Source organism: Lepidochelys kempii, chromosome 12 (genome assembly GCF_965140265.1).
Source record: "Lepidochelys kempii isolate rLepKem1 chromosome 12, rLepKem1.hap2, whole genome shotgun sequence".
Classification (NCBI taxonomy): Eukaryota; Metazoa; Chordata; order Testudines; family Cheloniidae; genus Lepidochelys; species Lepidochelys kempii.
The window spans coordinates 6,350,032-6,377,790 of NC_133267.1; the positions used below are offsets into that span (position 1 = coordinate 6,350,032).

At 45.8% G+C, this 27,759-nt stretch overlaps 1 protein-coding gene across 4 annotated transcripts in view; it reads left to right on the forward strand.

Moving 5' to 3' along the window:
* Positions 1-5,060: 5,060 nt before the first annotated feature.
* CSNK2A2 (casein kinase 2 alpha 2) overlaps positions 5,061-27,759 on the forward strand; it is a 41,590-nt gene continuing 18,891 nt past the window's right edge. For 2 of the 4 annotated variants that reach the window (XR_012154454.1, XM_073307363.1), the window contains exons 1-5: positions 5,143-5,324; positions 6,264-6,375; positions 18,477-18,578; positions 19,787-19,837; positions 27,608-27,667. Coding sequence is in view for 2 of the 4 variants with exons in the window: in XM_073307363.1 (XP_073163464.1) it covers positions 5,221-5,324; positions 6,264-6,375; positions 18,477-18,578; positions 19,787-19,837; positions 27,608-27,667 (429 nt within the window). In the remaining 2 variants the exon portion in view is untranslated. Of the gene's footprint in view, positions 5,325-6,263; positions 6,376-18,476; positions 18,579-19,786; positions 19,838-27,607; positions 27,668-27,759 lie in introns of all 4 variants that reach the window. The other 2 variants (XM_073307365.1, XR_012154455.1) reach the window with 2 other exon arrangements.

Sequence of the window (27,759 nt, forward strand, 5' to 3'; positions counted from 1 at the left end):
CCAAGAATGGGGGAAACAAACAGGCACATGAAAGTCACAGAGCCAAGTGCTGACAACCTGGCTCAGGCAAAACTCCTGATGATGAGAGATGGGACCCTTAGCACTTTTTCCTCTCACTGACTTCGGTGGGAGCATTGCCTAAGTGAGGGCAAGGGCTTTGTCACCCAATTATTAGAGCTAGTCATCTGCAAAGCAATGTTCAAAGAACAGGCCAGATTTTTATTTCTGATCCACCTCCTATGCCCCTCTAAAGATCTAACTGACCAATGGAGAATTCTCATTCTAGGGCAGGGGAGCTCTCAGCATAAAGCCACTCCTGCACCAGCTTCCCCCAACCATAACAGAGCAGGCACATGAAGATCAAAGGAAAACAGAGAAACCAGAAACACCAGGTGGAGCAGCTATGGAAGTGAAGCCCTTGGAGAGCAAAGGGCTATGGTTGGGAAAGGAGGAGAAGGCAACCCAAAGTGACAATTGGTCAAAGAAATAAAAATCAAGGGGAACATCCACGGTCAGTGTGTTTGCTTAGTTTAGAGAGAAGAAGAATGGTAAGGGGACAAGATAAAGTAGACAAACCAATGAATGGTGGGGCTAGACAATGAAAATTCTATTAAAAGAAATACTTTTCACCATAGATAATTAACCCGCGGAACTCACCACCACAGGACATGATAGAAATCAAGAGTTTAAGAAGATTAAAAAAAGAGGAGCCATTTGTCTGGATAATGAGAACATGGATAGCTATGTTAGGATAAATTTAAAAATAAGTATAAACTGTCATGCTGCAGGGCACAAGCCAGACATTAACTGAGGAGAGTTAGGGAGAATTTTCCCTTAGGAGCAGATTGTTCCATAGTGTCCACTATGTGGTTCTTGCCCCTTCCTCAGGAGCAGCTGGTACTGGCCAATATAAGAGACAGGGTATTCAGCTAGAGGTTTCACTGGCCAGTTCTGGTGTGGCTCTTCCTGCAGACCGAGATGGCGTTAATCGATATATTATCTGATGTCGTATATATGAGTAAACAAGAGCTCCCAGGTCAAATGAGAAATAACCTGAGTTGAATGAAAATTTTCCATTGAAACCTTTTTTCTTTTTAATTGCCTTTTTTTCTAAATGAAAATTTTCACAGGAAAAAAAAGACTTGTGTGAGAAACTTCCTGGTTTTCAATGTAAAACTGGAAAGTTTTTAGTTTTTTCCCCCACAAATGGAAAACCATTTAAAACCAAATTGCTTTCAAAAATGTTCACAAAAAACATCATTTTCTGAGCAGCTCTAGAAATAGCTCAGTAATGGTGGGTCAAGATAAGGAGAATAAAAAAAGAGAGGGAATGCAAAGCCGATTTGCTCTAGGCACTAGAATAATGGGTCTGCCCATTTTTAAACCAAGAGTGCGTGGTAAAGGCTCTCTGGAGTGAATGACTCAAGGTCTTACATAAAACAAATGCTTCTTTCACACAGAGTTCACTGACTCATTTGAAGGTCTAAGGAGTTGGATTAAGCATAAAGCAACATTTTACATATATGTTCCAGGGAGAAGTGGAATGTGTTGCACTGGAGACCAAGGAAAACAAGTCATAGAAACCCTTGACTTTGATAAAACTCTACAGGAGTTAAGGGAGAGGCCTCTTACTTTCACAAGATACTTAGGCAAAAGTTAGACCCTACCACGAAGAGCCTGCAGAATAGCCAGAGCTAGAGATGTGGGCGTAGGAGGTCAGATTGCGGAGCTCTTGTTGACTCTGGTGAGCACTTACTCTTTCAAAGGGTCCCGGTGAAGTCCTTGGGACTGTGTGAGTAATTGCTCACCAGTGGGAGGAAGAGGTTCTAAGTCTGACCCAGGGTTATCGGAAAGCCTGCGTGGTGCTTACCCCGGCCCCTTTACTCCTTTTGAGAAGTACTTTGCTCCACAAGTAGGACTGCTCGTGTGGGTAAGGGTGTTAGAATCTAGCCCTTATGTAGCTGCAGTTCTGTTTACTCCACAGAATTTAAGCCCAGTCCTGCTCTCAGTGAAATCACTTAGGCACACGTACACCTTGGTAGAGCTGGTGCAAATAGGCCTTCGGGAGTCTAAAGCTCTGTCTATACTGGAGTTTTTTGGATCAGTGTAGCTATACCACAGCCAATCCTCCCTGTGCTGGGGCACTGCACTGGGGAAAGACAGGGAATGCACCAGTGCAATTTATCTCAGTGAATCACTGGGGTAAATCACACCAGGACAAGCACTGTTTTCACCAGTGCATTGTGTCTACATTAGGGGTTTGACTTAAAGTAGCTACATCTATGTAGCAGTACCTATGCACTTTTCCATAGACTAGACCAGCCCTATTAACTAGTATAAAGGAATCATAAGCTAATGAATGTATGGGGGTCTAATTTGCACCACTCTGCATTGCACCTGTGCATTTTGCCCTGGGTACTCCCAGCTACCACAGTGGGATGGTAGCACCGCTTTAGTTAAGGTTGAGACTGGCTTACTGTTTAATGGCTGATTTTTCCTGGTGCTGTAAAATCCACATGTTTACTGAGATTGCCTTGAAATTTGCTGTGCCTAATGGGGATCTAAGGTAGGGTCAGTGAGCCATATCTGAGGTTATTTGGCAAGGAGTTGCTAAAATACAGCCTTTGCCCAAAAAGTCAAGTGACTTTTACGGTTACATTTTTCTGCACACAAATGGGACTCAAACTATGATTCTGGCCCCTCCCCGCAACTGATATCACCCACTTGGGATTGATCTGAAATAGCAGACCTCAGCACTGTATTTCCTAGTTTTCAGAGATTTAAGTGTAGGTGCATTAGATGTTCTGTAGGCATATGGCACTGCCAGTCAATCTTAACTCTGCATTTGATTTACTGCAAAGAGGGACTTGGGGGCAGTAGCCACATGAATTAAGGTTGTAGTTAGATATTGTGTTGCGTATGTTCCAGAGAGAACATTTACTGCTAAGTATTATGACAGGTTTCAGAGTAACAGCCGTGTTAGTCTGTATTCACAAAAAGAGGAGTACTTGTGGCACCATAGAGACTAACCAATTTATTTGAGCATAAGCTTTCGTGAGCTACAGCTCACTTTCCACAGTATGCATCTGATGAAGTGAGCTGTAGCTCACGAAAGCTTATGCTCAAATAAATTGGTTAGTCTCTAAGGTGCCACAAGTACTCCTTTTCTTTTTGCTAAGTATTAATTAGCTAGCTTCACTTCCTCTTCTCTGAGAGGCATCATAGGGGAATCAGTGGATCATAAGTTTTTGGCTTAAGATACCAAACTGAACCCTCCTTATTACCTGGGTTCCCTGTAAAGCTGCAGTAATCTAGGAGAATAGAATGGATGGGTGCCCTGCTAAACTGCTATAGAAAGGATTCAAAGGAGACCAGGCCAGGCTAGGTTTAAAATGGTTCCCTTTATTTTGAGGTCCGCTGTGTCTTTTAGCCACCACTGCATGTTGGGGATGGTGTGAGTGGTGCCATGGTGTTTAGCTTGAAATGGTGGTGGGGTGCGCAGGAGGTGATGGTGTAGAAGCAGCAGTAAGGTTGGATGGAGATGGAGAAGTAGGTGATGGAGGGTGTGTGATGGAGACTTTGGGGGGACTGAACAACTAGGAAGGAGATCTTAGGCTCTGAGATGTGGGGTGGGACCTGGTTGGATGGGGAGTTGCAGGGCTCTGGGACCTTTGGCTTGTAGGGGGTTCTAGGACATGTTGGATTTCAGGGTTATGGAGCTGGAATGGAGTGGAGGCTCAGTAAGGCTCAGGGTCTGTGGCAATAAAATAGGGGATTATAGGACTAGGAGGATTAGGAAGAGAGGTGAGGGGTTATAGGCCTTTAGTGTTTGAAAGCTCGTAGTGGAGACTGGGGGTTGTAAGTCTTTGGGGAATTATAAAACAGTGAAGATTGTGGATTATAGGGCTCTATGGATAGCGGGGTGTGGGAGATTTATAGGGTTTTGGGGTAAAAGGGATTATACCACTTGGGTTTGGAGAAGGGTTACAGGTCTCTAGGAGTAGGAGGGAGGTTGGGGGTCAAAGGGATTATAGGGCTTTAGGGATAGGTGGGAAAAGCAGGGGCCGTGGGGATTTAGGGGCTCCAGAGGACATGGTTATAGGGCTTTAGGCATAGGTGGGGGTCATGGGGCAGTGTTAGAGGGCTCCAGGGGTGGGTGGGAGTTATGGGGTTGGGTCATGGGGCTCTAGGGGTGGGTGAGGCTCGTGGGGCGGGGTCAGAGGGCTCTGGAAGTGGGTGGGGGTCGTGGGGCGGTGGGCGGGGTCGGAGGGCTCTGGGGTGGGTGGGGGTCGTGGGGCGGGGTCGGAGGGCTCTGACGGGGGGCGGGGTCAGAGGGCTCTGGAAGTGGGCGGGGTCGGAGGGCTCTGACAGTGGGCGGGGTCAGAGGTCTCTGGGGTGGGTGGGGGTCGTGGGGCAGGGTCAGAGGGCTCTGGCGGTGGGCAGGGTCAGAGGGCTCTGGGGTGGGTGGGGGTCGTGGGGCGGGGTCAGAGGGCTCTGGAAGTGGGCGGGGTCAGAGGGCTCTGGGGTGGGTGGGGGTCGTGGGGCGGGGTCGGAGGGCTCTGACGGTGGGTGGGGTCAGAGGGCTCTGGAAGGGGGCGGGGTCGGAGGGCTCTGGGGTGGGTGGGGGTCGTGGGGCGGGGTCGGAGGGCTCTGATGGGGGGCGGGGTCAGAGGGCTCTGGAAGTGGGCGGGGTCGGAAGGCTCTGGAAGGGGGCGGGGTCAGAGGGCTCTGGCGGCGGGCGGGGTCGGAAGGCTCTGGAAGGGGGCGGGGTCGGAGGGCTCTTGGGGTCGCTGGGGCTCACGGCAGCAATAGAGCGCGAGCGGCTGCGCGGAGTCCCCCCGGCCGCAGGGGTCGCTGTGCCCCGCCCGCCCAGCCGGTCTCCGCCGCGGACTCTCTTGCTGGCTGGGCCGCGGCCGCCGGATCAGCCCCTTTTCCGGGTTCGCTGCGCTGCGCTCGGGGCCGGCTCAGGCTGCCGCCGCCGCCGCCGGGGATCGGGCCTCGGGCAGAGACCGCGCGGGACCCGGAGCCCGGCCCGCCAGCCCCGCCCCCCCCCCCCCGCCGGGCCGGGACCGGCCCCCCCCCGTCCCGCTTCCCCCCCGGGCCGGCCTGGCTCTGCTGCCCCCCGCCGCCGCCCTCCTGCGCTCCGTGCCCCGCCTCGGCAGCCCCGCCGGCCCCCTCCGCCGCCGCCTCCTGCAGCCGCCCCCGCCGCTCGCCCCCGCCATGCCCGGCCCGGCCGCCGGCAGCAGGGCCCGGGTCTACGCCGAGGTGAACAGCCTGAGGAGCCGCGAGTACTGGGACTACGAGGCGCACGTCCCGAGCTGGGGGTAAAGCGGCCCCCGCCCCGAGCCGGGCTGGGGGGGGCTGGGCTGAGGCGCAGGGGACTGGAGGCGGGGGGGCTGGGCCGCAGCAGGGGGGCTGGGCCGCTGGGGACCGGGAGGGTGCAGTGGCGGGATTGGGCTGAGACGCCGCGGTGGGGCCTGGGGTGAGGTGGTGGCCGGGGCTCTGGGAGCTGGTGAATGGGCGTGGGGGGGGGGGGCGCAGGCTGGAGATCCTCCCCCCAGTCCTGTCTCAGGGAGACCCCGCTGCTGCCACCCACACTCCGAAGCGGGGGCCAGGGGGAGCCCGATACGCGGAGCCTTCACCCCTCTGCCAGACACAGGGCCGGGGGGGTGGATGGGACCTGCCCCCCCCCCCCATGACCAGATCTTCAGGTGGGTGGTGGAGTCTGGTCCCGAGTGCGCCCCAAGGATCTGCATTAGGGGGGTTGGTACTGCCCCTCATGGCACTGGGAACCTGCCCGCGAAGCCCACCCCAGAAACCACCTTGCAGTAGACTCGGTGAGAGCAGATGCCCAGGGGTGGGTGGAGATCTCCGAGCTGCCAGAGTCTCTCTTCCTTCCTGAGAAGGATATTAAAGGATGGGGAGAGAGCAGGCTCAATGGGGGAGTGGGGTTGTCACAGTGCCCCCTCCCCTCTTCTCTGTGGGGCTGTGTGACAGAGAGGAGATGGTTGTGGGCGCCTGTGCTGCAAACTGACCTATTTGATTAAAGGCTTTTCTCAACCTAGAGAGGGCCTAGAGAGACTAGTTAGGGGATGGGTTTGCAGAATGTAGCTGTTTCAAGCCTGCCCCCTCACCAGAAATCAGATCACTTAATGCACAGAGCTGTCTCCAAGTGCTTTGGATGCAAAGGGCTAATCGGGTAGGGAGGAAGGAGAATTCCAGCCCAGTAGCCTGTCAGTTATTTTCCTTTTCGCTGTCCACAGTAATCAGGACGATTACCAACTGGTTCGGAAACTCGGCAGGGGAAAATACAGCGAAGTCTTTGAGGCCATAAACATTACCAACAACGAGAGAGTGGTTGTGAAAATCCTCAAGGTGAGTGTCCAGTTGATGATCATTAGTCTTTTTTGAGCTGGAAAAGTGTAGTGAAGGGGACATCTTGCTAGGTTTTTCGGGGGGCGTGGAGAGGTCTTAGGTCTCATTCAGTGTCTCATAAACCTGAGTTTCAGCCCTGCCCCCTCTGATGTTGGGGTGCTGGATTACATCTCTGGAAACATATTTTCAACTTGTATCCTGTAGTGATGTTTTAATCTTTCTCCCCTCCCACCCTGGGTAGTAGGAGTCATGGGGTGCTTGTCAGATTGAGACTGTGAGCTCTTTGGGACAGGAATGCTGTCCGTCCTGATGTTTGAATGAGACTGATGTGCTGTCTGCACTTGGTAAATAATATCTGGCAATGTTTGTCTAAAATGGCATGTGAACTGTCCTGTCAACAGTAATGTGAAGCCTTGAGGGGGAATCCTTCCATTAACCTTTAAATGATTGGCATTTAACTGTGACAGAGCCAGGCTGTATAGATTTCTGGGAAAGCAAACTAAGTCTTGGACTTGGTACTCTAGAAAGTGGCAAATTCTTGGATATTTAACATTAGTAGTAAACATAATTGAAAATCAAGGCAAAGGAGGAAACTTGTTTACCATCGCTCACTGCATGGTATGTTCTGATCTGGTAACATCCTCATGATAGTGGCACGTTAAAGACATAACTACAGAGGTAGTTATTAAAATCCTAATGGTTTGGGACAGCCAAGTGCTCCATAGTGGCATGTGGGGAGTGCAGTTTCTGATATCTGCGAGCACTGGAAGCAGCATGCTCAGCCTGTGAAAGAACCAATAACTGCATTATTTAGCAGCAGACCATTCAGCTGATTAAGGAAGGATATTAAAGGGGAGAGAAATAAGAGACTGATGAATTAACAGAATGCTTTGAATCATAGAATAGAATCATAGAATATCAGGGTTGGAAGGGACCTCAGGAGGTCATCTAGTCCAACCCCCTGCTAAAAGCAGGACCAATCCCCAATTAAATCATTTGGCTTTGCAGTGGTTGGCAGCTGCAGTCCTTGTCCACCATCATTTTCTTGCTTTCCCTCCTAATGTACAGAAGCCCGCTTCCAACACTAGAAATGCTGAGAACTCCGACATGCATCAATCCTCAGTGCTACAGTTGGGGAAGGCTGGCTGTACTTAAGGAGTGGCCCCTCAGCCGCTGTGGCTAGTAGCTAACTGCCATACAGGCATGGCTCTTTTTGGCAGAGCAGCATGTATCTGTCAGCCTGCGAATTGGCTACTAGGTCTGACAGAGTTTGCTCCAACAAAATCCCCTTGGTAGCCCAGGCTGCTCTGATTGCTTGGCTGGCCAATAAGCATTGGCTCTGATCCTTTCCTTTCTCCTTCAGGACCAGGTGGTCTGCTCATCCAGGGCCTCTGATTTCTTAACTGGGGTTCAGAATTAAGGTGGCAGTGATCTGAATCTTCAGTGAGTGTCTCCACACCAAACAGTTGGCTAGTATGTAGAAGTGAGGCTTGCATGTTGTAGCTGAATTTTTTTGGTTTACTGTTCAGGCCTGTCCCTCCTTTGAATGCTGCTGCCATGATCTACGCATTTGTTTGTCACTCTAAGGGCACAAAAGTCAGCATTTAAAGAGAGAATATTAAAAGGTAGCCAGAGTATAATTGTCATATGGAGAGATGTCTCTAGACTAAGCACAGGAAACCATATGCTTATGTTTACCACCAGTCTGGCAAATCCACCCTACGGCTTTGGTGGTGGACCTTCAGATGGCTGATCCAGTGCCAGGAGAACCCATGTATCACCATATGCAAATGGGTGCCAGTGAGCCACTGCTGCGAGGAAAGGGTCTTCTGAAATCTTCCTGTCTCTCTTCCTCCCCCTTCCTGCCCAAAGGGCCTGCAGTGGGATGATATCTTCTTCCTGTTGTAGACTGGATCCATGTCCATTTTGGGAGCCTGTCAGCATCACTTGTGAGTCAGTTGGAGAGAGTCATTTGAGCAAGGCAAGGCGTTCCCTTTCCCCAGGGTCTGAGTGTGCTGCTCCAGCAATGCGCCTAGTGTCTGCTGGGCCTGGAAGTGAGATTGAACTGTCAGTGTGTTTTGCTGCCCTTAGGCCTCAGGCTGACATTGTTCACTTCCGTGTGTAAACAGCATTCCTGGAGTCACATTGTGAAAGCAGGAAATACAGGAAGATAAAGATGAGCTTTCTTCAAAGTGGAAACTGGATCAGTAAAAGGCAACTTTCAGATTGCCACCTTGTGTGTGATGCAAAATCATAGCACATGTAGATAATACGTCACAATCTGATCTACATGGATTACTTAGTTTCCTGTCACTACGTCTGTAATAATTAAGCCTATTTGTGTACTCTTGAGTTTTAGTAAATAGGATGCCTCTTTCTGGCCCTCAGAATTCAGCCTCTCGTCTGTGAAAGGAAAAATTAAACCAGAATTTAACACGTGCGTGTGGCTTAAAAAAATCACTTGCTGGTGGATAAACCTATTTAGCATCTTAATTTTTTGTCACATTTCTTGCAGTGCAGAGCTGTTTGTATGTATTGCTGCACCCTCTAATGGGGTGCTCCCCTAGTCCTCGTTCAGTGTGCAGCTTGACACAGTGCTTCGTGAACTAGACAAAAAGAACAGGAGGACTTGGGGCACCTTAGAGACTAACCTATTTATTTGAGCATAAGCTTTCGTGAGCTACAGCTCATTTCATCGGATGCTGTAGTTCACGAAAGCTTATGCTCAAATAAATGGGTTAGTCTCTAAGGCGCCACAAGTCCTCCTGTTCTTTTTGCGAATGCAGACTAGCACGGCTGCTACTCTGAAACCTGTTAACTAGACAGGTGTTCAATATTTTTACCGTCACTGTTCAATACAGCCCCATGTCTTATCTGCTGTATGCCACACTGCACTGATGTATTCTTTATAGGCTTTTCTGTGGCTCTTACCACCGTAATGGCTGAGTTCCTGACCTCACCCCTGTGATATCAGGAAGTTTTATCGTGGTTTCTCAGATGCAAAACTGAGCTACAGAGGGGGTGGGGTGGGGAGGGGAGAGAGAGAGACTTGTCAGAAGTCGCACAGAAAGTCTGTGAAAGAGGCAAGAATACAGCCTAGATTTCCTAAGTCCCAGTCCTCTGCCTTAACCATTCTTCTCCCATAGCCTCTTGCCTCATTTGGTACATGCCAAATAGCTTTTACAGTGAATGAGGGCAGGATGCTGCGGGCTCCAACTTCATTTCTGGACACGCCATACAACTGTGGTGAATAAGGCAGGATGCTCTGGACCATGTCCTATTTCACTACAAAACCTTGCCTCATTCACTGTGAGCATGTCATTAGATATTTTCATAGTGCATCTGCACAAGACTGTGCCGGCAACCTTAACTTTGTCACTTCCTGACTTTTGAGTGCTTCACTTGCCAACCTTAATGCTCTTTTAATGTAACGTTTTTGAATGAAACGTCCCAAGTGTGTGTTTTATTTTAAACAAACGAAGAAAGCAAGTTCCTCCACATCCCACTGTAGCTCGACAACAATTGAATGCTCTGTGGTGCACAATATGTACAGTCAGTGAGTCGGAAACCCTTGCCTTGTCCCATGTGCGCTTTCGGAGATCACGTTCCACAGCAATCAGCTGTTAAAAGTGAGTTCCGCTTGCTTGGCCTTTGCATTCTTCCAGTGGTGCAAAGAATCTGTAAGGCCACCCGAAGCAGGCACCACCTATGAACCAGGCTGCTGAGGGTTTTCCTAGTATGGAGTATTTTTTGGGTGATGTACCTACCTCTCTGCCAGCTTAGGGTGTGTAAGGCATGCCCTTCAGTCTAGGGGAATATGGTCAGGGTGCTGCTGTGCTCCGGTGATTTCCATCTAGTGTAACTGCCTCTTGGGGGTGGGGTGAGGGAGGCATTAGTAATTGAAGTTAGAACAGCCTCAGGGATGCTCTAATTTTATGGGAAGGGCCAAGCCAATCTGAGGATCGAGAGACATGCAAAGATGGCACATGGCCACCGTTGCCTCCCACTCAGGTCCTATCCCAAGAACAGCTCAGCCGGACCAAGGATTGAGCCCTGAAATTCTGCTGCTCAGCCAAAGGAATACCAGGGCATCATCTATTTGGTGCCAGTTCCCATTATGTAATGTGCATACATATTCTCAATGGAATATCAGAGTTATCTAACATAATCCAGTGCAGATGTCCAAAGTCTGATTTGATTTTTTTTAAACATCATAACTCAAACCCAGTCAAACTGGATTTTCACTGGACCAGGGAAAGGACCATCTACAATTTACGTGCTGTACACCTGCCAAATTTCAAGTTTTCCATCACCTTCTGCTGAGTTGCTAAAGCTATTTAAAAAAAAAAACCCCAAACTTGGCTGCAATCATTTTTTCTTAATCGGGGATGGGGACGGGACACTTTTTTCAATCCCTCTATGCCTGAAAATGGCTCATCTGTTTTGCCTAAAACCTCAGGGAGCCCGCCCTCCCCTTTTCTGAAGGTAAGAACAAGCATAGCAAATTGCAGCCCCAAAGTTAAAAATTCGAGAAAGTTACAAATGAGTGAAAGAAGATGGGAATAGTTGGGACCATTCTAGTTAAAGTTGCCAGTGCACACCTTCTGTAGTGTCACTTCCTTGTTGATTTTCACAGCCTATGAGTTTGAGTTCTCTCTTGTGCCTGTTATCTCTAATACTGGTGTCTGCCCAAGGCAGTGACTGTGTGTGTGTATCTATCTATACATCTATCTGTAGGATTTTTCCCATTTCTGTTCTCTAGATTTGTATATTTTGTTCAGTGCGCTGTATGTTTTCAGACACATAAGGGAGAAGATTCTTCCCCTGAGGCGTTTACAATCTGAATAGGCAGCACGCGCATGAAGGCTAGGGAAGGGCTGCAATAAAAAGCAGAGGGATTGAATGATGAAGTGTAAGGGCTTGCGTTTCTAGTGAAAATGGAATTGTTCTCTTGCTCGTTTTGATGCTTTCAACCCTGCAGCTGCTGCATTAGCTCCTACGCCTAATTGCAGTGTGACAGTTTGGTCCGTTCCCCCCCCCAATCAGAGTTACTGGGAGGGAGGGGCCTATCCAAAGCTACTTTTAAGCAGCGGTTTTGATGAGACTACTGTACAGTATTATATTTTATCATCCTTTTTGGTTGTCATATCCTCTCAGTAGGATGAAAACCTCCTTATCTGTCTTGTTTTGTTAGATTCTCTGAGAACCACTGTATGATTTTCTTTGAAGGCTAGAGTCTTTATAAGCCTTTTTGAAGAAACTAACTTTAAGACACTTAAATGACTTTCGTATTGGTGTGAAGAAGAGAGCCTGGAGTAGGATCAGATGTGTCACTGGTTCCTCATGGCTGCAGCTTTTGACTCAGTCACCATCTCCATCCTAAAAACTGAGCTTGTACCAAAGCATATTCCTGGTAGTTCTGTGCCTTCCCCTCTACTCTTTCAATTGTGCTGTGAAGAAGTGCCTCCTTTCTCTTGGCCCAAAGCATCTGCCTGTTGCATATTCCACAACACTCGTTTAAACACATCACTGATGTTTAGCGAAAACACGCAGAGAAACTATGAAATACACAGGCGGTGGAGCAATCTATGCTGTTAGCCTTGTGCGGTTTAAAGCTTATTCTGTTGCCAGAGTCCCATTTTTGAATGGTGTTGTGACTGATTAAAATTGTGTACTTGATTTAAAGTGGTAATACAAAGATGTCACTCAGTTGCACCAAACAGCTACTGATTTATCATACAACAAGGTCAATTGGTTAGTTAAGAACTAGGAGAGAGTTCTTAGCTGGGTGTTGGCAAAGTGGGCGTGTAATCAGTCTGTTCACGCTGGCATTGGACAGAACCTTGGTAAATAAGTTCTGTTAGGCTGGTCCAGGAAGGAGGATCCAGGTTTGGGTCCTGAATATCTCAAGTGCAGCAGTCTTGAAGTGTCCCGGATGGAGCCCTGTCCATCCATCCTTCAGCTGAAAGGATGAATGCTATCAGTATGCAACTTTACAGAGTGGGAGAAGAGAATTATGAAGGAAAAAACAATTTAGCATTTTCAGATGCTTTTTTCTTCTCTTTGCTGCTCTTGGGAGTTTTCTTTTAAACTTTTTTGTAAAGGACATTTTGCAAGACAGTGAAGGCACAAATTGTTAAAACAAATGTTCGTTTTCATAACTGCTTTAAATCTGTATTACTTAGTTTTCCAGCTAACATTTGCTAATGACAAAATAAATTCAGCTGTCCTGAAGCCATTTTCCCTGTTGAGCAATCAATGTTGTGCTTAGTAGGTTGGTTATAATAACCCCCTTGGTAACAATTGTTAGCTATAAACAGACCTTTAGTACAATCTACTTATTAAACATTGTCATATGGATGCTAGGCAAGTTCTTCTGAGGCTGCACTCTGCACACCAAGATTTGCTTACTGATTCATTGGAATCATTACGGCATGTGCCGATAGGATTTGGTGAACAAAAGAATATTCTGTTTTTTTTTTAAAGGTTGAAAATATTAGTTTGCCTGATTAATGTTGTCACTTCCCGCCTTGAGTGATGAAAGTTGCATGTGCAATCTCAAATCTGTTATAATAAGGCTTTAATTGCATGCCCAGGATAATTCTCCTAAACAGTATTCTCTACAGTTCTAGTTACACAGGCTGCAGCTTATGTATTTTTCATTCTCACGTATGTACACTGTCTTTGTCATCATCTGGCTTCCTATATGTAACCTTGTCTCTAAGGTATGTTTGTTAAACGTGGTCAGCAGACATGCACTGCACATTTTGTTTTCAGTCCTCAATACCTCTCTGTGTAGATGCAGTTTGGGAGAGGAGGCAGTTACCTACAAAAGTGAGGCCTTATTTGCACTAGAAGGTTGTGCTGCTTTAACTATACTGATGTCATTAAAGTAGTGCAAAACGCAGCACCCGGCAGGGATGCACTTACATTAGTATAAAGATGCTTTACACTGGTAATAGGTCTTCCTGTACAAGAGGAAGAATAACTATCACGATCTAAGGCACCTTTATACTGGTATAAGTAGGGCTTTTACCAGTATAGCTATTTCAGTTAAAAAAAATAGAAAGAGAATGGGGGCGGGGGGGAATCACATCTCTACCTAGAATAGTTCTACTATGAAACTTGGAAGTGTCGCCCTGCCTTAGCTGTTAAGTGAGGTGCCCTGCATATACAAGGAAACGTCCGGTTCCTTATGTACTCTTCAGCTAAAGGGCTGAGATGGGCCTTGCTTGGCATTATGAGGCTAGTACCATGGCGCTCAGAGGGTACGCAGATATTTAAGGTTGTAGGAGAAAACTGTATGATGTCTGAGAGCGTGACCATAATGCATCTGTACAAGGGGGTTGAGGGAAAGTTACACGTGACCTTCAGGCTGGCTGCTCCTGACCCTTGAACATTAACTGTGCAACCCTTCTATTCCCCTAATGTAGTACTTAGTGGAACTTCCTAGAGCATCCTTTTTATAAAGGAGAAACGATAGACAAAAATGCCATAATCCTGACAGTTTGGCTAAATACTGGCAGAATGGCCCTGGGCCAATCATCTGATAAGGTATCAAGCAGAGAGCCCTCTCCCATCTAACTTTAAATAATGCTAAGCAGGGCAGGCTTACCTTAGTATAGTATACCCCAGCTATGGCATTGCCAAGGAGTACGAGAGCAGGGTTTACCTCCTGTGCTCCTTAACAGGTCAGCTGCTGTAGAAGCTCCTGGCTGTCGGGGGTGGGGGTGGACCTGCTCAGGTTTGCCCTTGCCTCTGTCCATGCACACCTTGTAAAGTGCATGGCTGAGTTAGCTGTGTGTATTGTCTGGCCTTAGCTACATGCTTCATGAGCATAGCAGTAAAAATACACTGCACATGCATTGCATGCAGTTTTGAAAGGGCCCTAACTCAGTCAAGTTGAATCCAGTTATTGCTAGAGCTCTCAAAACGATTTTTTTTAATGACAACGATAACCCTGTCAGACTTCGTCTACCTGCTGGCATTTCAGCTACAAAGATTTTAGTCACTCTCTTTGATCGGAAGAGCGGCCAGTTTTTTGCTCACATTTTGAAAAGAAGAAAAACCACTTTCAGCCAGAGACCAAGCCTGGAGATTTTCATGACAAAAGGCAAAACGCTGGGACATGTATGAGTAATTGAAAAGTGGGTTAGAATAGAAACCTTTCTTCATGATTAACTGGAGCGGTCATTGCTACTGTCATGAAGAACTAAAATGTTCAGGATGGAGGAAGCACAGTACCTCTGCCTACAGGCTGGTGCTAAGGGCCTTGGAGTTAGTACAGTGGAAGGGGAAAGTGGGTTTTACTCCTCCCCCCTGTTAGACTAGGGCATGAAATACAGACGTTAACTGTCTGACATCACCTTGAGAGAGAGACAGGGAGGGTGAGGTAATACCTTCTTTTGGCCCAATTTCTGTGGGTGGGAGACGAGCTTTTGAGCCGAAGGAGAGCTCTGTGTAGCTTGAAAGCTCGTCTCTCTCCCCAACAGAAGTTGGTCCAATAAAAGATATTACCTCATCCATTTTGTCTCTCTAATATCCTGGAACCAACACCACTACAACAGCACTTCAAATGGCATCATTTTTGTCCTCTTGGCAAGTTAAGGATGCCTCTTCAGCTTCCTGGCTGGGCCTAGATATTGCAGCGTGAGAGACAGCGCAGCTCACGCAGAGTTCTGAGACTTTGTTGGTGGCCAGGTTTAATGGGCTAGTGCTGAGGATGGAGTGGCAACCTAGTTCGTTCTTTCAGTTACTAGCAACACCGGGTGTGCATCCAGTAACTGTATTTATCTATGTGCCTTTAATTCCATCTTGGCCTTTTGGTGATAATCAAACCATGGGAACAAAGCTAGAAGGTTTACATTCTGATATGGACAGAATTATAGTTCCATAATGAAACCTCTCCCTGGTGGCTTAAAAAACAACCAACCCTCCCTCACTGATTACAGTGCTGGGTGCATGACACACACAGGCGACTGTTCCCTTCCCCTGCTGCCACAGACATTTCAGTTCTGTCATTGCTACCTGTGTGACTCTTGCCTTCCATTGTCCTCTCTCCATTGGACACTGGGGAGTGGTGATGGGCCACGGCCCTGATTGACTCTTGTAACTGATGGGCATGATGCAATTTTATACGGTTGCATTATATCTTGTGCTGCAATTCATGTGTTATGGGAGCCTCAGTAACTGTTATCTGTGAGGCTTTGCTTAATTGTTTCCATAGTAAACCCATGTTTTCAGTAGTTTGTATCTTTTCTGCAATTTTCACCTTTGAGTTGGAAAATTTCTAACCTTGGTGTCTGTTGGAAGATGACCTGTTTTGGAAAGTTTGAGTTAAAATGGTTCAGCTGTGTTTGAGAGCATATGAGAGAGGAGATACTTGCTCCGTAATGTAAATAAATGCAGTTGTAATGTTTTCAGAACAGCTTTAAAGCTAAAATGGTTGGAGAGTAAAAACAAAACATAATCTGGTAGAGAAATAGCCCTTATTGGGGGATAGTGGCTTTGGAGAATTCTGGTGAAAACGGGGTTTGTTTTGATTTGACTGACTTGAGACCTGACTCTTTCTCTGTGTACGTGCAGTAAAGATAGGATGATATTTTAACTCTTTGAAGGTGGGATATGCAGCACGCCTGTATCTAAAACTTAATTGCATACTGCAAAATTTACTGTAGGTTCACAGTGAACTAAAGGGCTACGCAGAAGCCTTTGCCTCGTTCACTGCACATCTTGCAAAGCTGGCCAGATCCTCCCTAAGGTGTTCAGGCCACAGTGTTCTGGCTGTGTGACTATTGACTAGTTACTGTATGGAATTTCCAAAAGCCTAAAATGACTAAATTTGAGAGAGAGTTTGAGATCATGACTAACTGTATAGTAGTGTGTATTCACAAGGGGGTAGAGTTAAGGTGATATTAACTTTCTTCTCCTAATTTGTGGGTGCTTAACAGTCCCACTTTAATGTTTTCTTAATGTAGATTTTAAATATAACATATTTAATGGGAGTCTGTTAACTGAAACTTCAGTTTTTTCCTTTGGCTTTCTTGCTTTTTGAGCAGTCTGTTTACTGAGAGTTCGTTGGTTTGTATTTATGATATGCTCTTTATAGGCAGGATCTGATGGGGGGGGGGTTAGTGTTCATACCTGTGAGTAAGGGGTTTTTGTGACTTTTGTTTTCAAATTGAAAGCTCTTAGAGACTTTAAAAGCCTCTCAAGGATCTTTAACTTTCAGTGCTTCAGGAGGCAGCCAAAATGAAAAAGGAACGTTTTTCAATTCAATGTTACAATGGTGAGTCTCTAAAGTTTCTCATTCTACAAACCATTTTTTTTTTTTTTTTGGGACAGAGCAGTATGTGAGTAGGAGAGAGTGCTTTTCATGAACTTAAATCCTTTCTTAGTACCTCACTGTGGTTCTCCATGGCTCCGTCTGCAGATCACTTGCGGCCAATGAACCATTGTTCATAGCCATTGTCTTAAAATCTTACTTGCTGCGCTGCTTTTTCCTCCAAGCAGGTGCAGGAAATGGGAGTCAACAACGTTAACTCCCCTTATGCTGAGTTATGTAAATTGTTTAGCCTAACTAAAAGAAGGCTGAGGGGAGATATGATTGCCCTCTATAAATATATCAGAGGGATAAATACCGGAGAGGGAGAAGAATTATTTAAGCTGAGTACCAATGTGGACACAAGAAAAAATGGCTATAAGCTGGTCATCGGGAAGTTTAGACTTGAAATTAGACGAAGGTTTCTAACCATCAGAGGAGTGAAGTTTTGGGATAGCCTGCCAAGGGAAGCAGTGGGGGCAAAAGACCTGTCTGGCTTTAAGATTAAACTCGATAAGTTTATGGAAGAGATGGTATGATGGGATAACATGATTTTGGTAATTAATTGATCTTTAAATATTCATGGTAAATAGGCTCAATGGCCTGTGATGGGATGTTAGATGGGGTGGGATCTGAGTTACTACAGAGAATTCTTTCCTGGGTATCTGGCTGGTGAATCTTGCCCATATGCTCAGGGTTTAGCTGATTGCCATATTTGGGGTCGGGAAGGAATTTTCCTCCAGGGCAGATTGGAAGAGGCCCTGGAGGTTTTTCCCCTTCCTCTGTAGCATGGGACACGGGTCACTTGCTGGAAGATTCTCTGTTCCTTGAAGTCTTTAAACCACGATTTGAGGACTTCGTAGGTGAGAGGTTTTTCGCAGGAGTGGGTAGGTGAGATTCTATGGCCTGTGTTGTGCAGGAGGTCGGACTAGATGATCATAATGGTCCCTTCTGACCTTAGTATCTATGAATCTTTATATGGAATGGGCAGCTGATCAGTCTGGTTGGGGAAAAAAACGTTTTATTTGATAAGAACCCTCCTTCATAAAGTTTACTCCCAAAAAGAGGTTTTTGGAGTGTGTATGTTTGAAGACAAGCTTACGACAGTTTAAAAAAAATTGTAAGAATATTTTGAAGTGTGTATAAAAGCAATAACCTGTCGCCAGGTGCAGTTTTACTGCGTGTTCGCACTCCCTGGGGTAGTTGAAGGATTACATGGTGTGTAATTATACACTTAAATGTCTAAACTGCTTCATCAATGTTGATATCTGGAATTTCAGCAAATTAACTAACTGAAGGATGACTCAAGATAAGTTACTTCCCAAAGAAATAAGAACTGCACAGCTGTAGAACTAAAACACCATGCGTTAAACCGGTAAACACAGGCTGTGGTACAGCGTCCGCCATATTTACCATGTGATGATAAATGCAATAATGCATAACAGCTAACTGTTACCTTTTCCGTGTTGGGTGGTTTTCAAGTGCTTTTAGACTTGGTGATGACCACAGTACTTGTGGCTGGTTTTGTCTGTAAAGTGCTCTGCCATTGCATGTAACAGAAAAGTAACCCATCCTGACAACAGAGAATTGGCTGTTTTGAGGTGCCTGTCTGCCCTATGTCAGCCCTTTCTGAAAACTGCTGCCTTCTTGCAGTTAGGAGTGTTCTCACTTGCCCTCCGCCAAGAGGAGGGAAGTAGTTCAGTCCACTATAAATCACTGGATGAGAACTGGTGGTATCTTCTGAAAGGGTCTCACTTCTAATCACTTTTGTGTATTTAAGCCAGTGAAGAAAAAGAAGATAAAACGAGAGGTTAAGATTCTGGAGAATCTGCGAGGTGGCACCAACATCATTAAGCTGATTGACACTGTCAAGGATCCAGTGGTAGGTATCAGTATGTCCTGAGGTATCTTGTGTGCTGGGCTTGTCTTGAGCTGTAGTCTGTGGGGTAATTGATGGAAATACATGTTTCAAGTGCAAAACTCCTGTTTGTTGCTGGTTGTCTTGTCATCTTAGCCTTCATCTTGCTTTTTACATCTTCCCTCACTGAAGAGCAGTGTTGGGTTTTTAGGTTCTTTTGAGAATACCTAGATTTGGGTGACCTGGTAATCTTCCCTGTACGCCAAAATCCTTGATTCCCTTTCTGTATCTAATGATGCCTCTTGAATTGATTGGTGTGGGGGGAAAGCTTGGTGACTCAAACATGCCTCTCTCACACGTGCCATCTCTGTGTCATGGCCACTTGAGGCTTAAACAATGGTAAGATTTGTCCAGGTGAATTGATAGCAGATGCTCATCCTCCCACTTGGTTACATCTTGTTGTCTTCCTACTTAACAGCTTACTGCTTATTTCCTCTTCCTTAGAATCATAGAATATCAGGGTTGGAAGGGACCTCAGGAGGTCATCTAGTCCAACCCCCTGCTGAAAGCAGGACCAATCCCCAATTAAATCATCCCAGCCAGGGCTTTCTCAAGCCTGACCTTAAAAACCTCTAAGGAAGGAGATTCTACCACCTCCCTAGATAACGCATTCCAGTGTTTCACCACCCTCCTAGTGAAAAAGTTTTTCCTAATATCCAACCTAAACCTTCTTTCCTTCCTAAATAATATTTCTCTTGTTTGGTCTGGTTTGTTGTTTAGATGCTACGTTTGCCCCTTTCCCAGAACAAATTCTTTGGTTGGGGGATAAGGGAAGGGGTTGTTGGGTGGGGTCACATGACCTTCTAGTTCATTGACAACTGCAAGAGAAAATGATTAGCAAGTTCTAAGTATTAGCAAGAGAATGATACAATTTCACTTATCAGCTCAGCTGTGAGGAGATACATTTCACATTGCTGTGCACTAACATCTTGTGCTATCTGTGATCAACAAGCTGGAGGGGGGAAAGCGTGGTGGGAAATGCCTAGCTGGTGCTTGCTGTCTGGGTAATAAGCATGGTTTGTTCCAGCGCACTTCGGTGGCAGAGCGGGGATTGTGGGAAGGAAAGTAAATGCAAGTGTTTTTTGTCAGTCGGAAATTCTGGGGCTCAGAAAGGGCAGAAGGTACTGCTCTTGCAGGAAGATGGCTAAACCATTCATCTTTCTCTCTTGCAGTCAAAGACCCCAGCTTTGGTGTTTGAGTACATCAATAATACAGATTTTAAGGTGAGTCTGTCTTTGTACTAAAGTGGGGGAGGTGGGAGGTGTCATGGTCCTCTAAATTTGCCATGCACCAGGTTTACTGGAGACCCTTTGAAAAGCCAAGTTGCTGTTGACAACAGTGGGGAGATAATGGATTTGGTCTATACACTAACTTCCCTTGTAACTTCAGCCAACACAGATCAAGTATGGCTCTGAGAAATAAAACTCGAAACTGCTCAGCTGTCCCTCCTTGTGACTTTGAGGAGTGAGTTCCAAGGATACAGGAAAATGGGAGAGTTTACTGCATTTCCTAGTTACCCTCTCTCAACATAGCAACTGCTGCTGTGCTGTATTTTAAATCTAAGTTAATCCCTCTGCTATCATACTCTATTTATGGCAGGGCTGTTGATGGAGATGGTGGCATTGATTTGTATAGAAATCCTGCAGAGCTGGTGTGTAGAGTCGTGACTTAAGGTCTGAAAGAGTGTTCTCACTTGGAAAGATCATAGCCAAGGTCTGACATGACTGTCTTGGAGGAGATGTAAAGCTTTTCTCCAGACTGCTGTATATTCTCTGCCTTTGTGTTAGGTGGGGAACTGAGTGGAATATTTCTCTCTCCTCTGGTGAACCTCTCTGAGTTGGTCCATCAGTGAGCATATTTGCTACTGTAACAGTTTCTGACTGGGGGAAATGAGCTAATCTGCAAGAGAGTTGTGTAGTTAGTAACTTTCTGAAGTAGGTGTGGTTATCCCTCCTTGCTCCAGGTGCATTTGTATCATAAGTTATTAACTCTGCGAGATGGCCTTTTAATGAGTCATTTATAATTAATTCTAACAGCCATCAGTGAACACCCCACTGTCTCTGAGAACCGTTTTCTTACTCCATATGTAGGAAAATACTGTACTGCGATGTCGAATAAGGTGACCGAGTGTGGGAACTGTTGGTGGACGCGTGCTTCTTAGGATTTAGGCCTCAAGTACTCAAGAAATGTACAAGGAATGTCACTGGGCTGTTGCCAGTACAACTTACTCTTACAGAGAGGAGCAGAACTTGGTCCTTCACGCCCAGATCAGCAAGGGACAGATTTTTAAAGGTATTTAGGTGCCTAAAGATACAGATAGGCACCTAATGAGCTCCTATTTAAATCAATGGGAGTTAAGCACCTAGGTGCCTCTATGTATCTTTAGGTGCTTCGAAACCTTTGGTCCCAAGGTTATTACATTGCATCCCTTTTGCTCTCTAGTGAATTTCTCTGGACTCCAGGATTGTCCCAAAAGAGCTCAAATTCAAGGCCTTTCAGAGGTGGAGTTGCTAGAGTATGGGGGAAAGGAGGAGAAGAACTAAAAAGAAGAAACCCCCTGAGTTCAGAGCTTAGGGAATAAGTGTGCCCTGTGCTCCACACACAGCATTGCGAACTTATGGTTTACCAAGAAGCTGATTAACCTTTTCCCTCAAGATGGGACTGCTAGCAACTTTGGCCCCAGTCACTGAAAACATGCCGAAAGGAATAAGGAAGCAGTATATTGGCCATGTGAAAGACCTGCAAGTTCTCTAAGCCTTGTGGTTCAAGATTGCATGCCTGGCTTCCATCACGTGGGAGTCAGTGTAGTAGCGAGTGGTGTGCTACTGTGATGCGCATGTAGTTAATCTGGCTGCAGCGTTCTGGACATTATTTACGCTATGTACGGATTTAGCAGGGAGACCAGAATATGGTAACGTGCAAGAGAATCTGTCCTGCGAGTGTTTGAGGGGAAGTGAGCATTGCCCCATTAAAGTGTTATGCAGCAACCTTTCTGGGCTAATTAAAATGACCTTGATTTGTCTGGGTTTAATTTGAATCAGCTGGATTGTGCAAACAGTGTGTACTGTTCTGAACTATGGGCTTCTGTACACACCAAGCATGCTGACTCTAGGCATTTGGCCCCAAGGACATAGCCATTTTGGTTGATGGCTGGAAATCTTTTGAAGTACTTGTTACGCTTTATTTACACTTTTTAACAAACAGCATGAGATAAAGACAAGTCCTAAGGAAGCAAATCCAGTTGTTTTTAACAAGGATCCCTTCTTGCTATCCCAAAAAGCCACAAGTGCCTAATAATCTCTCTACACAAAAATCCAAAGCAGGGCATATTTCCAAGTCAGTGATTTGATTTTCAGTTCCCCAGCTGGTGTAGCATCCGGGGAGATATTAGATATAACAACTCAAGACAAACACCCATCAGGGATGGTCTAGATAATACTTAGTCCTTCCTTGAATGCAGGGGACTGGACTAGAAGACCTCCTGAGGACCCTTCCAGTCCTATGATGCTGTATTCTATGAAAACCTACCCAGTTCTTACCAGATAATGCTGTCTCCTAAATACTGTTCTAAACATAAAGATATCTGGGAATAATGGTCAGTGGATACAGTAGCAGGGGACTTAAATGGTCTCTCCTGATGGTTTGGTATGGATTCTGTGCCACATTCCTAGCAAACTGTCATTCCCACCAAGAACAGGAATAGTTGCTTGTTTTATTTTCCCCACTGATTGCAAGCTAAGTTGTGCACTGTTATCCATGTTGTTCGTATCTGAACAAGACATCAGAAGTTGGATTGCTGAGTTGTGGCCATTGCATCAGAAGAAATTAAATTGTTTTAAAATGAATCATTAAAAAGTAAATATAAAAGCCTGAGCCTTGAGGATCATCAAGACACAAATGAGTCCAAGTTTTAAAGATTCTTTACTCTCTGACTTCTGCTGATTGATATGAGACAGAACTGGAAAACTTTGCTTGAAACTGAAAATATGAAAATCCTGTCTACACCATGAGACATTCAGCCTGGCTAGGAAAGAGTAGTATATTTGTAGCCTAAACCTCAGTTGCCTTGTTTAGGACCTACATTTTTTGAGTTTGCAGGTTCATGTATTTACATGCACAGATGACTGAGTGCCTATCTAGCCAATGCATGTGCAAAAATACACAAGAGGATCTCTCCTTTTAAAATAAAGCCCCAAAATCTGTCTCTGTACTAAGACAGGAGCGAGGTGCTTGGAGGATTGAGTGAAAACAGGTCCAAGAATCCTCATGTCAGTTCTCACTGGCTCTCCTTGAACCTTATTAATAAGATGTCTGGAGACTGAAACTGGAAGCTTTCCTTCCTGTTTCAGTTTTTTCCTTCTTTCTTTCAATGGTTCGTGTTTCTAATTCGAGTGATAGGGAATTGTCCTCTTACTCATTTCGGTGGCATTGGTCCATATGCTAAATGCTTGAACTTGTGATTGCTATAATAACTTGTACACCCAATGGCAGTGTGACAACCTTGTGTGTGTGTGTGTGTGTGTGTGTGTGTGTGTCAGAAAAAATTGTCAGAGCATGAGCAGAGGGTTCTCAAGCTAGTTCCAAGTGACTGTTTTGACCATGATGGGCCACTGCCAAATATTTTACAGTATTACATTTTTATCTTTCTCTCGCTCTCATTTGTAATATCCTCTTTGAAGCTAGAAAATGTCCGTATTGATCTTCTTTTCTGGCAAATGCTTTCCCTCGTGCTTTCAGTGAAATTACATTTTTGCTTAATGTTAATTGCTTGTTACTCTACTTGGTTAATGTCACTTTTTTTGGAGCAGAAGCATCGCTAGTGGTATCTGCATAACCCTGAGAATAGTGCTGCTTGGACTCCCTCAGCTGCCTCGTGGTCTGTCTTTGCAAGAGAGGAGCCTAAAACATTGTAGGACCTACCTAAACTAAAGCTACTGGAGTTCCCAGATTTAGTGACTCAAACTTTAGAATCAAAGGAATTTAAATATTTTAAAACGATAATATTTGGATTCTGTGGTGATAGGCGGCCCTAGAAATACCTTAAGTAGATGAATACCTTACTTTTTAAATTGGTCAAATTATAATCTTAAACTGCTTAATTGTATACCTGTGGGCTTGATGAGCCAGAGTTTGAAAAATCATACTTAAAATTATTTTCTCACGTGAAACGGAATGTCTCTACTTAATGAGTGGCCAATATTTCTCTTAAATTCTGTTTATACTCATGGTTATCTTTGAGATCACAAGCTACCCACAAATGATTGCCTTTAAATTGTGACTTCAGACCAAATGAAAGTCAGGCAAATGGGTATTAGGTAGAGGCACAAAGTGCCCATTGTCTTTCTGCTTCCAGTTGGAAGTTAAAACAGCTGACGCACCTCTATGGTCCCAAACTCCTCCCTTCTCCCTCAACAACCTTCTAATGATGCATATTTGTGTACTACCAGAAATGTGTGGTGCTTCATAGGTCTGCAAGATAATGGCTCTTGCCCCAAAGAGAAAGATGGAGTCTTTCGAGCAGCCCTGCACAGGTTGTGCTATCTTATTTTTAGTAGAGCCCACTTTGACAGTCAGGAGTAGAGTTTATAGGCTGTTTAGAAGAGGTGTTTGAGAAAGAGAAATGGCAGAGGTGCACGGCAGATCAGGAAGGGAGATCTAAGCTGTATGGGGCAGAGTCGAAGAAAGTGAAGAAGCTCTATCCAGATAACTTTTGGAGCAATTGGGATTATATCTCTACCCAGGGTGAAGATGACCATAGAATATGAAGATGGGTTAGCTGGTCCCTCCTCTTTCTCGGTGTATGGGGTGATGCAGGCAGGCTGCTAGGACTCCTGTGTCCTGGGATTCCCTTTAGTTCTATTTTTCACCTCTTGAGTGACAGCTTCCCTGCACCTTCCCGCACGAGCTTATGCATATTGAGGATAAATATAGTTTCCCACTACATTTGCAACGCATAAATGGGATATAAAGGCATGAAATAAAACTGTTTCTTAGCTTAGCTATAAACACCAGCAGCCAACAGGCAAATGTTTTTTCAAGTGATCCCACTGGAATGCTTTACACCTCCAAGCAGCACCCCTTAAATGCAGTACTATGTTGAAAAGTCCTAAAAAGTATAGCGCCTTATTCCAGAAATCCGTGCCCCCTGCATAGGCAGGCAGATTAGCTCGCTGTAGTGAGAAAAAGTGTTCACTGATTAACTCCTCTTAGCTCTGCAGGGACCAACTTGGCTCAGAGAGGGAGGGGGAGCTGGTTCCCTCTTGGGCATCAACAGAATTGTTCAAGGACAATCAATTCCATCTGTACAAACCCACTGAAAGCCCTCGAGGGCTGTACAGGTGTCACTGAAGGCCTGATGGGCTTGTGGAGCCTTTGTTGCTGGTGCTGATGTGCGAGAAGGAAAGAGACCAGTTTGACTGGCAGAGCAGAGCCCACCTTCAGTTTGAAGGGCTGGCAGTTAACAGAGCAGATGTGAACAGAAAGCACCGAGATACAGAGCCTCACAGTGATGTTTGTGTCACTCTTCGGACTAAAACCACACTGAGAACAGAGCATGAGAAGGAAACTCTGGAGAGGGAACTTGGTGAGAAAGGGACCTGCCAGTGCTCTGTAAATAGTTTAAATAAAGAGAGCCTGGAACCCTGTTGGGAGGATGTTCATTTTATTTCTCTCTCCGTGGACCCAGATTTCCCAAACCTATATTCTTATTGGTGCACCATGCTTTGGAGACCTTGGCTCTGGCTTTAAAAGGCCCTGTGCTTAGCAGGTTAAAAGGGTGGTAGAAACAATCAGTGGGCGTAAAATGGTACAAGGGAGCTTGAGAGAGGAAGGCTCAGGAAGAGAGTCTTAAAATACCCCATTCCACCTTTGTGCTAAGGAGTCCATTGAGCAGTAGCGTGAGCTCCTCCAGCAACTCCTCTGACTTTCTCTTGTTAAAACGTAGGGAACTGTTCTGTATTTCATGTTCCGTTTGCACAAGGAAGGGTGTTGAAAGAGGCTGTTGGGCAACAAACTTCAGCTGAAAAGGCAGCCTAGCTTCAGGGGAACGGTATGGGGAGAGGGCTGGGAGGGACAATAATTAGAATACCTTCCTCAGGCTAAGAAGGGGAAAGAGTTTATCATCTCTTTCCTACTGTCTTCTCTCTCCTCTTGGGAGAAGGCAGCCTGAAGTGGGACTAAGGAGTGAGAGCACTTGGGTCTCTCCCTTGATCTGACATAGACTCCCTGTGCTACTTTGGCAAGTTGCTTAGCCCCAAATGTCATTTAGGTACCTTGCTCCCATTGAAACCAATGGGAGTTAGTTACCTAGGTATTTTTGAGGATCTGGCCCTTAGTCTCTCATTTTCCATCTGTAAAATGGGAAGAATAATCTGTCCCAGCTTTCTGAAATCTGCAGATGAAAGGTGGTATGTTAATGAAGACAATTATGGTCTGTCTTTCGTGGAAAGATTAATTTCATAACCCCCCCCCAACTTTTCAAAATGGCTTGTTTGAAAACTAAATAAATTTTCAGATGAAAGAGCTGGGCTCCACTAGCAATAATGTGCTCCAGGGCATGCGGAAGGAGGCTGCTGGTGTGCTGGAGGAGAGCAGACGGTGAGCCCCAGTAGCTGAACAGACGCCCTGCTGTGGCTTATTGCTGTATCTTAGTCTCATCCTTGCTGACTTGTGCCTGCTTCACTGAGTTGCGCTTGAATGTTAGGATCACCCTAGCTCACGAAAACAGAATTTAGTCTGCACCCCAAGAGGCACTAACCAGGTCCTGCGCTGTACCTGTGTTGTACGTCGCTGGATGAGCAGGCAGCTTATTGGAGCAGGGATGGTGAAGGCTGGGCGGTTGAGGTGTGTTGCTGAGGGTGCCTTAGGCATGGGCGGTGACTTGTTTACCTCACTCTTCAGCATTTAACACCACACCGCGCCAGCGTTGAGGAGAATTCAGGGTCTGCTCTCTTTCCTTTGAATGTGAACTTCAAATCACCATGCTGCAGTTTTCTTGAAACTACTAGGCAGTGCCCTGAGTCCGCAGCTGGCTTTGAAGTTAATGAAATCAAACAATTTGACTGGGCTTTGAGGAGATGCTTGTTTATTAAAAAGGAAAAAAGGTTAAGTCCTGGTGTTTTCTGTAAAACTCAATGTGCATGTCATGCTTCGCACAGCTGCTGTTTCCTAGCACCATGCTGGGCCTCTTGGGAAGGAGGGAAGAACTCACCCCATGGGGTAGGAGCAGTGGAACAGGGTTGGGCTGAGGAAGGTGCCGATGATGGATATAGAGTGAAATGCTAAATCTGTGCTAGTCATGACCCAAGGGGTGGCTCACGCTGGGCATGACTGGGTGACAAAGACATTAGTGGTATTGCTGATGAGTTATGGTTTTAAGTGCACCCTGCGTCTTAAATGCTTCCCCTGCTGCTTTACAGTAGCCGTGATTACTAATCCCAATGGGAACATAGAGGAAAGAGTGAGACCGCAGTAGATCACTTACACTGCCAGTATTGAACTCAGTACTGTGATCTCTTTCCCACCTTGTGATGGAGTCTCTGGACTACTTTTCCCTTCCGTATTACTGTCTCTGTCCCTTTGCAGCAACTGCCACTCCAGCCTTCTCGATCAGTGTAGATCGTCTCGATACGCAGAGGAAACGTGAAAGCTAATATTCTCCTAAGCATCTATCTGCTTTCTGATGTTATAGGGGATCATCCAGTTTAGAGGAAGCAAAGGGGCAATGATGAGTCTGTAGGATGCCGACATTTCCCACTGCGGAATCTGTGCCCTCATTTCCATGTACATATCCGATTAACCAGAGTAACCCTACACTGACACCTGACATTCCTTTTGAGTTCAGACGCTGGCTCCCGGCATTAGAAAAGGATGCAGAGTGGCTTCAGTACTTGAGGAAGTGGGGGTTAGGAACTAAAAGGTGCAGTTTTAGACTAAAACAATCAAGATCTGAATATTTATTTGCCCTTCTCTTTCTCTCCCACAATCTGTTTCAGCAACTGTACCAGATCCTGACAGACTTTGATATTCGGTTTTATATGTATGAGCTGCTCAAGGTGAGTGATGGTCGTGAAGAACGATCAAAGGCCATGGAGTCGGGCTGGGGGAATGAATGTCTCTGAGGCAATGGCAGAATTCCTGGAGCAGC